Raw genomic sequence first — 16,045 nt, 5'->3', positions numbered from 1 at the left:
CCTCTCTTTTAAGAAATGTGAGCTTGGATTCCCCACAGGCATTTGGTGCTCCTTATGGTACGAGTGATATTGTCAAAGAGCTCAACTGAATTCTCCACTCAGTATGGCCCTTTTTTTATTAAAGGTCTGATGGCATGAATAAGAATAGTTTCTCTCTAGCACAGAATAGGTTTGGGGTAGTTAGGGTTTTTCAGAAGAATTCAGTATTGTTCCTGGGTAGTAACTGACTGACGCATTCCCCCAAACTGGGAGCTGCATTTTAGAGGTGACAGAGAAACTATGATAATCCTCATTCAAATGTCCTATCCCTGCTCTCATTACTCACATGTAATTTTGTTTGTGGTGTGCACTCAAGAATGAATTTAGTCTGTGCTGTGCTCACTCAAAAATAATGGAACCAAATGTGTGTGAAGGATACACAAATGAGAAGCATTCATGGAAGCCCATACTTAATGGGTGGGGCCGATGCTTGTAAATGTATTGTGGGGAGGTGGTATGTGAATGCACACAAACCCGATTGATGGAGTTATGAACAAGCTAATTAAATGCTAACTTAACTGGTGTGTTTTTGAGCGTTCATACTGTTTGTGATTGGTGCCCTCTCTCCCCCCACCCAGTAGTTTGGCCTCTTCCAACACATCTGCTAAACCAAACATCCACAACAAGAAGTTATTTGGTAGGGGAAAATAACCAAGGAAAAAGTAGCAGAGGAAAAAGAGGCAGAGGTCAGGTCTGGTGCATGGTTTGTTACAGAGGAAAGACTAATTTTCACTCCATAGCTACTTTTTTAAATATGGAAGTACAGTGAATTTGCACAGTGATTCATCAATGTATCTAATTATATTCCCAACTAGAAGCACGAACATCAGTGGAATGGGTCACATACCATAAGTCGTGTGCATAAGTGCTTTCTGGACTTGGGGTTTTAAGGCTGAACAAGTGTAGAGGTTTTTTTGGATTTTTTAAAAATGGGTATTTGATACAAATGACTACCACTATATGTTGCTATTTTGTATAAAATAATAATTTATTCAAATGTATCTATGATAAAATGTAAATAAGAGCAATAAATAATAGACTGACATAAATATCCTGTTACAAATATCATAAAATGTTCTGAACATATTTCCACAATACACAAATAGAATAAATAGTAGAAACAGCTTTTAAAATTTCATTGCATCTCCTTTTAACTTGTGTATAAAATGTTAATTGATTTTGGTTAGTACTTCTAAAAATTTTATTTTAATTTGAACTTCTTTGTGAATTTGTCCTATGGTTGAAAACTGTTTAATTCCACTTGGATTCTCTTGCCGGCACTGATGCTGAACTGCTTCTCTGCTAGAGGAAATAATTGGTATCACTCCACTTTCATCCTGGTGAGCTGAAAGTCCTTCCTTCCTTCCTGGTAAGAGTCCCACTTTCCATCATTGCAACCAAGCCTGTCTCCAGATGACCTGATGAGTCTATGCTGGACCCTCTGAATGGAACTTCCGCCTGAGGTAGCTTGGGAGAGATTTTGCAAAAGCAGCAGGAAATGTGTTGGAAGATTTCCTGGATTGTCACCTGGGCATTTTCTTACAGGGACTCTCAGATCTTGAGAACCTCTTGCAGCCACATGAAATCGCTCTCTTGGTTCTGACATTATAGGAAAATTATCCACACCTCTTTGTTTGGAAGCTGTTCCAGTTCACATAGAATCATAGAATCTCAGGGTTGGAAGGGACCCCAGGAGGTCATCTAGTCCAACCCCCTGCTCAAAGCAGGACTAATTCCCAACTAAATCATCCCAGCCAGGGCTTTGTCAAGCCTGCCCTTAAAAACCTCTAAGGAAGGAGATTTCACCACCTGCCTAGGTAACCCATTCCAGTGTTTCACCACTTTCTGAGTGAAAAAGTTTTTCCTAATATCCAGCCTATAACCTGTGTTATGCTGTTATACTGTGGCTATACTGCATGTTACAGTTCAGACGTGAGATTTGATCAGAGAAGAGTTGAACCATAGAAATATATAGCAAACACTTAATGTCAACAATGTTTAAGGTCTAACCCTTTCTTTTAAAATTCTTAATTGTCTTGAAGCTTTTTTGCATCAGTATCCTTAATTCTAAGCATTTTAAACACAGTAAATGAACAGAATATTATCACATAAAATGTAGTTTGTGCAGCTGGAATTTCGTAATAGAGTGAATGTATTGCATAATACATCAAGCGTTCCGGAGTGTTAGAAGTCACTGTGGGAAGAATCAGCAGAGAGGAGGGATTCCACTGCATCCTTCTGGTTTAACCTCAGTAGTTGCAGGATCCAGAGCTGAAATGAAATTGTAACTAGTTGAAACACAAAGGGAAAAAATATAATTTTCATTGAATTGATCTCAATAAATTAAATGAAAATATCTTTTCCACATGTAAGCTCTCAGGTCTTTTAGTATGTTCATATTTTTTTTAAAGTCTCTAGGAAGCTTCTCAAACCTTGGAATACTAGAAATAGTTCTCATCAGAACAGATTAATTAATAGCAATGATGATAATCGTAGAAACACACTACATCTGTCGAAGTCAGAATACTTTGGTCAGCAGATAATGATACATCCCTCCCTCCCACACCGAAAAGTGCTGGTGAGGTGCCTAAGAATTCCACATATATGTACTTTGTTGCAAGGTCTGCCAATTACCTACTGCCCAGCAGTACTGCTATGTGAGAGATAATGAAGATGTGCAAAAATAAATAATAGTAGAAACACATAAAAATAAATCCATGTAATTGCAAATCCATTTCCAGCACAGGACAGGAAGAGCCTCAAACTGCTGCCATGGAAATCAGTTGGTATTTGGCCATTTACCCTGTAGAACAGGGGTAGGCAACCTATGGCACGCGTGCCGAATGCGGCACACGAGCTGATTTTCAATGGCACTCATAGTGCCCGGGCCCTGGCCACCGGTCTGGGGGGCTCTGCATTTTAATTTAATTTTAAATGAAGCTTCTTAAATATTTTAAAAACCTTATTTACTTTACATACAACAATAGTTTAGTTATATATTATAGACTTAGAGAGAGAGATCTTCTAAAAACTTTGAAATGTATTCCTGGCATGTGAAACCTTAAATTAGAGTGAATAAATGAAGACTTGGCACAGCACTTCAGAAAGGTTGCCGACCCCTGCTGTAGAAGAATGATCAGGCCCATATAAGCAAAGAGATAAACTATCCGCTATCTCTGTTCAGCTGTATAAATTACACTAATGTTAATTCATTTACTCTAGGGAAAAGTTTTGACTGTACCTTAGTTATTAAGCCTTCCAGTGAGTTTGTCAACTAGTACAAAACATCTGGGTATTTCCATGCGAATGATCTCCCAGGCACACAGGCTGTATTGTTTTTCTTTCAGGAAAACATCTATCCCCTGGAAGTATTGTTTCACTCTCCGACTGGTGAGCTGGAGGTCCTCACTTTCTGGGTTGGTTAAGCCCTTCTCCATATGTGCTCTCAAACATGCCTCCAGCCGCTGAATTTGTAGATAAAGTCCATTTTGGAACCTGACTATGGAAGTCTCCTCCCAGGCACTCTGGGTGAGGTTTTTGCTAAAGATGTTGAAGATCTCTTGGAGGATCTCTTGAATTGTCACCTTGGCATTCTCCTTCTGGGACACTGGAAGTTGGACAACATCCTGGGAGGGTTTGAAAGCTCCCCTTTCATTTATGCATTGTGAGGGGAAATTTCCGCTCATTTTCTGCAGAAGCTCCAAGCTTTCTTTGTTCACCTTGTTTTGCTGGAAGTGAAGCATGGTACAGAGCCGAGATGAGATTTCAGTAGAGAAGAGCAGCATGAGGCAAACGTGCAGCAAACACCTGGTGGTCATGATGATGTCTATACACTCCTTTTCTTTGTGTGGAACCTTGTGCCTGGAGTTTGTTGAAGGTCCTATGTAGACTGCTGTGTCTTTCCTTCATGTCTCTGAATTTAAATATTTGTCTGCAGAATTTTTGTTTCATCATTTTCTGTTTTTAAGGTTTTTCCCTCCTGGAGGCTTCAGTCTTTTTCTTTCTGTTTAATTCACTGCTTTCTTTTTCTTTTACCACGTTTCCTCCTTTTTGTATTTTTGTGAAAGTGACCACAAATGACCATATACAACCCCTTTAACTCATGCTGGATCCACATGCATACAGGCTTTTCATGATACATTAACTTAAAGATGTAATTTAATAAGATCATCCACACTTCAGAAGTGGTAGAGGGAAGACCCCCAATTCATCAAACCCTACACTTCCCATTCATAACCTCCTTCATTTGACAGAAACAATAGTTTAGGTATATTTAAAGTTCTGAGGTATAGAGGAAATGGAAGGAAAGGGTTAGGCCTCGGGGAGCTGGAACAATTTGTATAGTGGGGCTGTTGAGAGCCATTGAACCAAACTGTAAACCCTGAATATGAAGGAAACTACTTCAAGCCAGGGGATGTGGCAGCACCTATGTTAGGCCGCCCAAAAATATTGGTAAATTTCAACTTCAACCATGCAATCTGGAAAGCACACTTAATATGGAGACAGCAGAAAATATCGGTATCTTCCTTCTAGGAAAACAAAGGAGACAGAGAGTGTGCTCTGTGAGAATGGAAGCTTTTTTCATTTTTTGTTTACTTCCAGATCTGAACATATGTATATACTGTAGCTGAGGAATAGATGCAGTTAGACGGTGTGAACATCATGTCCTATTGGTCACTCTGAGTAGCTGACAGTGGTGAAAAATGGAGGGTAATTCATAAAACAAGATGAGCAATTAGTTACACATACTAGAGAGGTACCCACATGGATGATTGTGATTTACAGTGTGGCCAGAAGGAGGTTATGAAGAGAAGTCATGCTGTGTATTTTTAACAGGCATGTCCCTGGGTTGTAATAATTCAAAGAATTTTTTAAAAATCAAAATCAGTGTTCACCATTTTTGCTGGTTCCTTCTCTTTTGACTTTTGCTTTCCCCTTGGCATGGGCAGGGAAACTCTTCTGCTTTGTTTAAGCCTCTTTGTTTCCTGTGGTCACATTTCATTTTCTGGTACTCTTCCCCTAGCAAAGACTGTTTTGCTGGATTTTTCCATCATGTCAGGAAAATGTGTTTTCATCCAAAAAGAAAACTATTTTCCCTGAAATTAGAAAGGAAGAATATCATGAATAAACCATAAAAGGTTTTTGTGCATATTAATTTGGTTAGTCTCCCAAGTCTCCTGCACTTTTATAAGAAATGTCACATTTGTATCAGCTACATAAAAGTTTCTGTAAAGCAGAGAAAGCAGACTTATCAGAGACCCCAGATTGCCATGGGCTATGCTCCCCATTCTCCACACCTGCTAGTATCCCCTCCTGCCTGCCAGTGGAAGGATAAAAGTGAGCTTAAGTGGGGATGTATTGGTATCATTTTCCTCCCTTTTTATCCCCTCGTGGTTGGTTTTCCCACGGGGAGGCCTGAAATCTGAGATGATACATATCATCAATAGATGAATGGATTCTTCCACATAGCACAGCTTATAAACAGTATGATGGGATGAATGTGAGGAGATTCCCCTCTACTCTACGGGTAATGAAGTACCTATAGTTTGAAGAGTTTGTATAGCTCCCAGGTGCTATATGACTGCCAAGTTCCACTGGAGGTGGGGGGATACATTTTGGAGGTGGTGATTTTGTCACCTTTGAATTTTTCATACAGTCTATTTTTGCTTTCATTATTATCGTATAATTGTGTTTTGTCAATATAACCTGTAGGCTCCAACTACATGAAGGAATGAATGAAGGGAGGAAGATTTGGGCAGGAAAGGATTTCGACAGCTGATGGCTACAGCTATTGGGGAAAAAAAACTGCACCATAAGAAAGGATAGGCATTTGTTTTAATAGTTAACTCCTTATACATGCCTTTAAATCAGCAGGTACCAAAACGAGTTTCATGAATCAGTGGTAGTACATGGAGTACTGGGTGGTGGTCTTCAGAGAACTGGCAGATCCCATGTTCCTTTAAAGACAGCTAAAATGGTATAAATGTGTTTCTAGTACTACCTTTCTTTGTAAGCATTTGGTGTACCTGCCAAAAAAAATGCTACCTGATCTTGAATGGGAGGGGAAATGATCATTAGAACAATTTTGGTAAGATTAGGTCCACATAATGAAATGTTTGAGAAACCCTCAGATAAAGAGAACAGAGGGTAAAAGCTTCTGCAATGCTGCCATCTGTTGACTGTGAAGAATTTACAGTCTCCTAGAGACCCCATAGTTTGGTTTATGTTACAAAAAGGATTTAAAATGGGACATACATTCTTGTTTTTTCTCCAAAGGCAGGTTGCCAATCAGTGTAAAAATTCACGCACGATTCATTTTTTTTACTATTTGAACATTTAATGTAGTGGTTGTTTGACTTCTTTTAAATAAGAAATCTCCAGATTTAGGGTCTGGCTTAAATTAATCCTAGACAGTGCTATGGCTGACTAATAGCTCTTCAAAAATACTGTGTACATACCCAAACGTGGGAAAGAGATAGACCATGGGTTGGCAACCTTTCAGAAGTGGTGTGCCGAGTCTTCATTTATTCACTCTAATTTAAGGTTTCATGTGCCAGTAATACATTTTAACATTTTTAGAAGGTCTCTTTCTATAAGTCTATAATATATAACTAAACTATTGTTGTATTTAAAGTAAATAAGGTTTTAAAAATGTTTAAGAAGCTTCATTTAAAATTAAATTAAAATGAAGAGCCCCCCGGACCGGTGGCCAGGACCTGGGCAGTGTGAGTGCCACTGAAAATCAGCTTGTGTGCCGCCTTTGGCACGCGTGCCATAGGTTGCCTACCCCTGAGATAGACTCTTACAAGATTTGGTCCAACGGATGTTTTTTGTTTTTGTTTATTTTGTTTTGTTTTGCTTTCAGGTAATTTTTAACTATTGGGTTTAGGGTAATTTTTAGTCATTATTCTCAGCACAATTGAAATTTTGATGCACTATGCTCATATAGCTTCTGGTTGTTGGTGCAACATGCAGTCCATAAGCACACCTGCTTGTTTTGGGAGTGCCAGGGGGAGAGCAAAGGGAAGCAGCACCAGATGCTTACAAGCCTGAATGACAGGAGGGGTTGGGTATGTACAAGCTTGATGCTGTTTGTGAGCCAAGTGTACCCAAACCTGACTGGTGGAGGGGGACAGTTAGGCCCACACAAGCCTCCTTGGTGGGGGGGAGAGCGGAAACAGAGTCTGCAGACATGGAAACCTGATTCATGAGGAGCCAGTTCACACACATCTCATTAGGGTTGTGAGGGGACAAGCAACTTTGTACCACGACAGCCTGAAGTCTTCCTCTTGGAATGCCAGCCTCTCCATCACTCCTTTAATTTAATCACAATGAGCTACTGCTCCAAACACCCGCAACTACAAATGTTGTGAGGAAAAATAATCTAGTAACAGACAGACACACAAAAGCTGCAGAGTTGAGGTTGTAGTGTGTGGTCTGTTGGAGTGGTAAAACTACTTACCATAGCAATTTTCATTACGGATTCACTGCTGAAGCAGAGTTTATGTTCACAATGCACTTTAGCATGTTCTCACGTTTAACCACTTATGTCAAAGGGAAGCTTGTGTACTTAAAGTTAGGCAAATGTTTACAAGTCCTTTGCTGAACTGGAGTCTTAAGGTAACAAGAGAAGATTTTTCTTGGGTCTCTATTTTTTTAAAAAAATATCTAATTAATACAAATCACTACTTCTGTAGGTTGCTATTTTGTATAAATAAATATTTATTTATAAATATTATTAAATCTCTGAAAAAAATAAATAAAAGAAATACATTAATATTTTGAATAAATATAAATGGACCAACATAAAACACTTTTACAAATCCAGTGAAATGATATGAAACTATTTTCACAGTGCAGGAAAATAACATATATTTGCACTAGTTTAAAATTTAAGAGTGCCTAGAAACTGGGCTATTCTTGTTTCTTTGTTATCCTTGCAGCAAAATACACCTTCAGAAGTTTCACTTGCTTATGAGTCCATGTCAGGATCTTTATATGTGCCTGTCGTTCCAGGCAGCTTGTGAGGGTATTTAGCATGAGATGTAGGAAATCTGTTGGAGGATCTCTTGGATGATCTCCTGGATCCAGTCTCTTTCTGGGTTTCTCTGGGCTTGAGAAACTTTTGGGGCCATGTGAAGTCTCTTTCTTCATTCTGCTGTTGCAGGAAAATTATCCTTCCACTTTGTTTGGAAATTGTCCTGGTTCACATTTGTTATGCTGAAGCGAAACATGTTACAGTTCAGAGGTAAGATTTCATTTTTAAAAGCAGCCCAAGGGAAATTGGAGCAAATGCGTAATATCAATGATGAAGAACTAGTAAGGTTTTTCTCCTTTGGTTCAAATACTATGTTGTCTTCTGCGATGTTTTCAGCAAAATCTTCTGTTTTACATTTTCTCATGTGAATAAATCAGTCCAGTAATGGCAAGTAGTATATAACTAGTACAGTTGAAGTTTGACAGTTTGCTTAATTGAAGATGGACTGATAAGAGTCTCGAAAGGTGCTGCTTGTAGAATCAATTTAGAGATGAAGGACTCCAGCGAAGGTGCAGTTTCATTCAGCTGTTTTCATAACATCATTACTTGAAGCAGCATGTGCTGGAATGAAAAAGGGGAATGGTTCAAACATGGAGAGTTTCAAATGCCAAATATAGGCCATCTTTTTCTAAGCAGATGTCAACTCATAAATCCTGAGCCTCACTGCACTTATCATCTTGTCACAATTTGTTGTTACTAAGGCTGTTGAATTTAGGGGTAAACAAAACAGAGAAAAGCAGAATAAGAACCTTTGGCCATCCCCATGTGCAGAATTGGATGATGGGCTAGAAGTGTGTGAGCACAGACCCTGCGTTTTCTTGTGTCCTAACTGGAATGTTGTCTAATGAGGCAGTTGTTGAAAGGGTTCTTCTCACTGTTCTTTTCCCCAACTTAGACACTTACTGGGCAAAATTATATTTGGTATGCTTAGTTATTACTTAACGATATTTTGTCATTAGTTAGCAGTTATGATATATTTATATATTTTTCATATAGAATATTGTGTGTGGTAGAGAAGCACTAAATTACATGCTACTCTAAAATGATTTGAACATATTTTTGAAATAGCTTTATGCATAAAATTATGATGGGAGAAAGATTGGGCCCTACATATTAGGAGTTATAAACGTATTGACCCATCTCTCTCCAGCTGTTTTAATCAAATAATATTATCTGAGTTTTTCTAGGAAAAAAGAAAAGATGATACCTTAATTTTGAAGTCTCTTTGTGAGTATGTTGAGCATGAGGAAACATCTGGATATTTCTGCACGGATGATCTCCCAGGCACACTGGCTGTATTGCTTTTCTTTCAGGAAATCGTTGATTGTCTGGAAGTATCTCTTCAGTTTGAGGCTGGTGAGCAGGAGGTTCTCCTTTCCTGGGTAGGTTATTTCCTTTTCCATCTCAGCACTCAAACACGTCCCCAGTTTCTCAATCTGCTGGTGAAGTCCATTCTGAAATTCCTTTATGGATGTCTCATTCCAGGCAGCTTGGGTGAGATTGTTGTTAAAGATATGGAAGAGTTCTTGGAGGATCTGCTGAATGGCTTCCTTGGCATACTCTTGCTGGGACAGTCGGATCTTGAGGATATCTCTGGGCTTGAAAGCTGTCCTTTCATTTAGACATTGGAAGGGAAAGTTTCCACCCATTTTGTCCAGATGCTTTAAATTCTCGCTGTTCATTCTGGTTTGTAGAACATAAATCCTGTTACAGTCCAGACATGAGATTTTACTGGAGAAGAGCAGCATGAGGCAAAATTGCAGCAAACTCCTGCTGATCATGATGATGTCTTAGAGTCTCTGTCTTTGTATAGAACTTGAGCAACTGGTGCCTGTTCAAGGTCTTTTGTAGACTTTTGTGTTTTTGACCCATGTCTCTGAATTTAAGTATTCTGTAGGAAAAGATTTTTCTTTCATCACTTTCTACATTTCAAGGTTTTTCCTGCTTGAGGTTTTTACTTTCAGTTTCCTTCTTTTTATTTAATGGAAGCGAACAAGTCATTATAAGAACGTAAAGAATCCCTACATTTCTTTCCTTAGGTCTCCCCCAGCCCTCTTAGATAAAGAAAATGTAAAGGGTAAAAAGAGTGATGATTAACAGTGTCATCCAGTTACAGGTTAGAGTAGGGACCTGTCTGTCTACTGCCAAGTACCTGTAGTTAGTAGGGATAGGCAGATCTGAATGTGTGTTCGATCAGTAAGTCACATCAGCAAGACTATCTGTCTTATGAGAGAGGAAAAACCGTGTGTGTAGAGAATACCAGAGGATGGACAGAGGGCACTGAAAAACTGGGAGGTTTACTTAAGAAACTGATAACTGAAAAGATTGTGTGTTTGAGTTTTCACCATTCAAGCTTTATTCTTTTTTTTCAGTGTGCATTTCACTGAGCTTGGACATTGAAATTCAAGTGGTCTGATGAATGAAGGTGCATCCTGTGGCAAATTTCATTTTCTGTTTTTCATACCATAGCACTAAGCTGTCATGTTGGAGTTTCCATCAGTGAAGGGGAATGGTTTCCAACTGAAAAATTGAAAAGGAATGTTTTCATATTAATTTTAAAAAAGGAAAAGAAGAAAACATAAACATATTTCTGTTCATGTCACTTCTTTTACATCTCCCTCCCCCATCACCTCAATTTCTTTCTTTAGTCATGATCTAGAGTTTTGCCTAAACTATTTGGAAGTGTCACTTTGAAGAATGTGCATAAGTATTGTACATAAGTATACGATATAAGGGACCCAGTCATACCAGAGGCTTTGCACCCCAATCTTGCATTCACTCCATGGGGGTCCTTTGTGTGCATTTTCTGGCAAGTTGAACCTTCGGGAGATAATATTTATATTAAAGAGAAAAATTAAAAAATCTGAATCTTAGCTTTTCTTGTTAAAGTAAGAAAGCAATGGGAGTAAAGACACATAGTCTTTCAGCATATTTTCATAAGCAATTAACCTGTTTTCTGGGAAAGATTAGCGGCAGACTCAGCTGGGTGAAATTTTTACTAGAATTTGATGAAATACCGTATATTTAAATTTCAGTGAAAATAGCAGGAATATTTACTGGAATTTTTTCCTCTGTGTCAGCCAGCTTAATTTGAATGTGAAATAAGAGATTAGTTTAACCTCTTTTCCTATTTGCAAATAATCTGCAAATAAATTCAGAATGTGTGAATGTGTTTATTTAAAATGATTTGACAAATGGTTTATACACATTCCACTCTGATTGCTCAGGACCTCCTCACCACATCTTTTCCCTGTGAATATTTGCTATGCAGAATTTGCTACTTGTTCTGTTTTATGGTTTACCTGAGTCACAGTGCTATTGTGTCTGTTCCCGGGCTGGTTACCTTCAAATTCAAAACTGCTTTCAAAATGTCTGCATGAACTTTTCTCAAGAAAATTCTCTTTAAAATAAGCATTTATATGAGTGTTTGTTATACTTTCTAATTAAAGAGATGTTCTTTACTAACAAAAACTCAAATGGAGAAATATTACAGAAAATGTTTATAAAGGGCCAAACATTTGTCATAAATGTTTAATAAGTCTCTCATGTTTGGACTGTAGCTGAAATATGTTGTAGACTGATAGCTGTTCAGAACTAGTATCCACCTACACCAAACTTGGTAGAGAGGTGGATCCTCACTAGATCTCATGCAACCGGAAGGTTTATTACTAGAATTTTAAATGTTGGGTTTAGGCATTGTTGATGTTATGACTGAAAGCTGAACACATTCTGTACACCAAACTGGTTGTTGGTGGCAAGGAACCACACAAGCCTGATTTGGATGGTGTGGAGGGGTGGCACCAGTTGTTCAGAAAACTGAGGGATAGAATTGCTGACTTGAGTGTCCGGAAGCCTGATTGATATGACTTGATTTGTTTGTGTGTGTGTCGGGGTGTGTGTGTGTCTGTCTGTAAGACTTGTGAATTCTAGTTGATATTATGAAGTTGTTGTCATGAAATTTCCTAATCACAGGAAACCTCTTTCTATGTGTGTCCATCCTGTTGGATAGGACATACAACAGGTTCTCATTAGGCTGAGGACAATGGTGGACACTTAACTTTAAAACTGATGACAGCATCGTTCTGATGACCGCATCGTTACAGTAAGTAAGGTGCCCAAGTTGGGAAACCACTTTGGCCAAGCTGGTGTTAAGGAGAATGGAGGTTATGAATGGAAAGCTACTGAAAGTCAACCAAGAGACAGATGACAAAAACAAAAGGTTCTAAAAGAAATCCCTGGGGGAAGACCACAGGACATGTGGGCAAGAGGAAGGAAGGGGATGAACTGGCCAAAGCCAGGTTATCTAAGCTGGGAGAGAAGGCTCTCTTTTTGTGCATATACGTGATGCATTGCAACAGAAGGATGTTGGATGACCCCAATTGACCCTGATCCAGGCCCATAGAATGGCCTGGTGTGTTGAGGAAACTGAGGCAGGGAATTGCATGTAGGGTTTACAATTTTTGTTCCAATATGTGTATTTTCCGTGTGGTGAAGTAAATAGCAATAGAGTGTTAGAATACCGTACAGAGTGTCTGGGAGTTATAATCTACACTTACCACATGGTCCCTGAAAGAGGTAAACACCTCTGGGTGCACTTCTGAGAGAGGACATGTTAAAGCGCATTCTGAGCTTCAAAGACTTCCCAGTTGACATCTCGGATGAGCCCTCGCTTATAACGCTGGCAGAGCCCAGTTGTCAGCAGGCAGGATTGAACCTGGGACATTCAAACCTTAGTGTATAAGCCTCAACTGTAGGGGCTGAAAGCGACATACCTCTTAAGCCAAGGCTGTAGCAGACTCCTCAATCTCTAGATGGTTCAGGTGCCACTAGAGAGTGACAGAGCACCACACCAACCAGGCCTGGGTTGCATACTTCCCCTAGCTGAGGAAGCCCAGCCCAAGCTTCAGAGATTTCCCAGCTGATATCCCAACTCGGGTGACCAGACAGCAAGTGTGAAAAATTGAGACATGGGGGGGGGGGGGTAATAGGCACCTATGTAAGACAAAGCCCCAAATATCAGGACTGCCCTTATAAAATCGGGACATGTGGTCACCCTAATCCCAGCTGCCCAACAATGACTCTTTAAAAGGTTGTCTGAGGTAACCGCATGCAGCCTGGAACAGCCCCGGAACATACTACTTGGAAAGAGTGGGGCAGGGAATCTAATGGGACCAGAGCTGAGACAGATGCTGCAGATCTTTGTGTCTGAAGAGTCCTCTTTGATCAGTGCAGAAACCACAGAATCTGCTGAGTCTGGAGACGGAATGACAGACATTTCCATGAGGAAGTCTATGGACGAACCCGCCCCTCCTTCCTCCTGCCCATGAGTGGAAGGCTGTGGAGAATCTCTGAGGGTGAAATTTACAAATTTTTCCTCACTTTTAAGAAGTGCGAGCTGGGATTCTCCACACGTATGGCAGCGCCTTATGATTCAGGTGATATTGCCAAAGAGCTCAACTGAACACTGCATTCAGCATTCCCCTCTATTTATTAAAGGTGTGATGGAATGAAGGGGAATAGTTTTTCCCCAGCACTGACTAGGTTTGGGGCTGTTAGACTTTTTCAGAAGAATTCGGTATTTTTCCTGGGAAGTAACTGACTGACATTTTCCACCAAATGGAGAGCTGCATTTTAGAGGGGACATTGAGAAACTTTTGTGTTTTCAACCCATATCTCTGAATTTAAGTATTCTCTAGGAAAATATTTTTCTTTCATCACTTTCTACTTTTCAAGATTTTTTTCTGCTTGAGGTTTTTACTTTTGGTTTCCTTCTTTTTATTTAGTGGAAGCGAACAAGTCATTAGAAGAACCAAACCACAGTCATTACCTTTTTTAATATTAAAGAATCCCTACATTTCTTTCCTTAGGTCCCCCCTGCCCTCTTAGATAAAGAATATTTAAAGGATAAGAAGAGTATGATGATTAACAATGTCATCCAGTTACAGGTTAGAGTAGGGATCTGTCTGTCTACTCCCAAGTTCCTGTAGTTAGCACTGCTAGGCAGGTCTGAATGTCTGTTACATCAGCAAGACTATCCATGCTTTTAAGTGATAACAATTAATTTTGGCAGATGGGGGAAACTACTGCAAAGGTTCTTTTTGCTGGACTCTGCAGATAGCAGCAGTGAAGTGATGTGTAAAGCCGCTGTTCCTTCACTTTGCCAGCAGATGGGAAACTTTCCCTCTCTGGTGTCACACGCAAAATCAGAAAATCCTGCTATACTCTTGCATCCGAAGAAGTGGGTATTCACCCACGAAAGCTCATGCTGCAAAACATCTGTTAGTCTATAAGGTGCCACAGGATTCTTTGCTGCTTCTACAGAACCAGACTAACACGGCTACCCCTCTGATACCTGCTATACTCTAGCTGTCTCATTCCTTCCTTCCAGCCTTTGAGAGGGAGTAATACTATAGGGACCTCTTAAAATTTGATTAGCATGAAAAGAATTCCTGCGGGAGATTGGGGCCCAGACAATTCTCTATTAATCTCTTGCAATTTCCTGGCCATTTGAAATATGAAAGAGGAGAAACCATGTGTGTAGGGAATACCAGAGGATGGACAGAGCGCACTGAGAATCTGGGAGGTTTACCTAAGAACCCAATACCAGCTGTGAAAAGCCTGAGGAACAGGTACAGTTGAAGGGTGTGAACATGTTATCTTCTCGGGCACTTCTGAGTAGTTCCCAGTGATGTAGTGTAGTGACATGGAATGGAGTCTGATGAATGAAGTTTGCAGCCTGTAGCAAGTTTCACTTTCTGTTTTTCATACCATAGTACTAGGCAAAGCACTAGCGTGTCGGAGTTTCCATCAGTGAACCCAAAAATTGAAATGGAGTTTTTCATATTAATTTAAAAAATGGAAACGAAGAAAACATATGAATATTTCTGTTTAAGTTATTTCTTTTACATCTTCCTGCCCCATCACCTCAAGCACATTCTTTAATTGTAATCTGGAGTTTGTCCCTAAATTATTTGGAAGTGTCACTTTAAAGAATCAGTTTCTTGTACATAAATATACGTATGTGGGACCCAATATTAATATAGGCTCTGTACCCCATCTCTGATTGACCCCAGTGGGAGTTCTGTGTGTACATGTCCTGGCAAATTGAAGCTTATGAATATTTATGAGAGAGAGAAATTGAAAAATCTGAATCTTAACAACAAAAGTAATAAAGCAATGGAAGTAAAGACACATAGTCTTTCGGCATATTTGCATCAACAATTAGCCTGCTTTCTGGAAAAGGTTAGATGCAGACTCAGCTGGATGAAGTATTTACTAGAATTTGATGAAATACTGTATATTTAAATTTCGGTGAAAATAGCAGGAAATTTTATTGGACTATTTTTCCTTTGTGTCAGCCAGATTAATTTGAATGTGTAATAAAAGATTAGTTCATCCCCTTTTCCTATTTGCAAATAATCTGTAAATAAATTCAGATTTTGCTGATGTATTAATTGAAAATGATTTGACAAATGGTTTATGGGAACACATTCTACTCTGATTACTTAAGACTTCCTCACCATATCTTTTCCCTATGAGTATTTGCTATTCATAATTTGCTACTTGTTCTGTATGATGGTTAACCTGAGTCAACGCTATTGTGCCTGTTCCTGGGCTGGTTGATTTCAAATTCAAAACTGCTTTCAAGAATTTTTCTGGAGAGATTTCTCTTTAAAATGTGTATTTACGCAAATGTTCTTTTCTAACAAAAACTAACATGTACAAATATTTCTGAAAATGTTTACAAAAGGCCAAACATTTTTCATAAATGTTTAATAAGTCTCAAATATTTAAGCTGTAGCTGAAATATGTTGTTGGGAGCGCTACTGTTGACGGATAGCTCTTCAGAAGTACTATTCACCTACACAAAACTTGGTATATAGGTGGATCCTCATTAGATTTGATGCAACCAGCAGCTTTATTACCAATATCTGAAATGTTGAATTTAGGGTAATTTTTAGTCATTAT

General features: G+C 39.1%; 2 protein-coding genes across 2 annotated transcripts; both read right to left on the bottom strand.

The window, feature by feature from the left end:
• Positions 1 to 3,281: 3,281 nt before the first annotated feature.
• LOC120407286 (interferon beta-like) lies at positions 3,282 to 3,857 on the bottom strand. Its single transcript, XM_039542795.1, has one exon. It carries the CDS (start codon positions 3,855 to 3,857, stop codon positions 3,282 to 3,284), a length of 576 nt encoding a protein of 191 aa, XP_039398729.1.
• A 5,428-nt stretch (positions 3,858 to 9,285) lies between these two features.
• LOC120407285 (interferon beta-like) lies at positions 9,286 to 9,759 on the bottom strand. Its single transcript, XM_039542794.1, has one exon. The coding sequence runs from the start codon at positions 9,757 to 9,759 to the stop codon at positions 9,286 to 9,288; it is 474 nt and encodes a 157-aa protein (XP_039398728.1).
• Positions 9,760 to 16,045: the final 6,286 nt, after the last annotated feature.

Source organism: Mauremys reevesii, linkage group 6 (genome assembly GCF_016161935.1).
Source record: "Mauremys reevesii isolate NIE-2019 linkage group 6, ASM1616193v1, whole genome shotgun sequence".
NCBI lineage: Eukaryota > Metazoa > Chordata > Testudines > Geoemydidae > Mauremys > Mauremys reevesii.
This window is presented reverse-complemented; position numbering and strand designations above follow the sequence as displayed.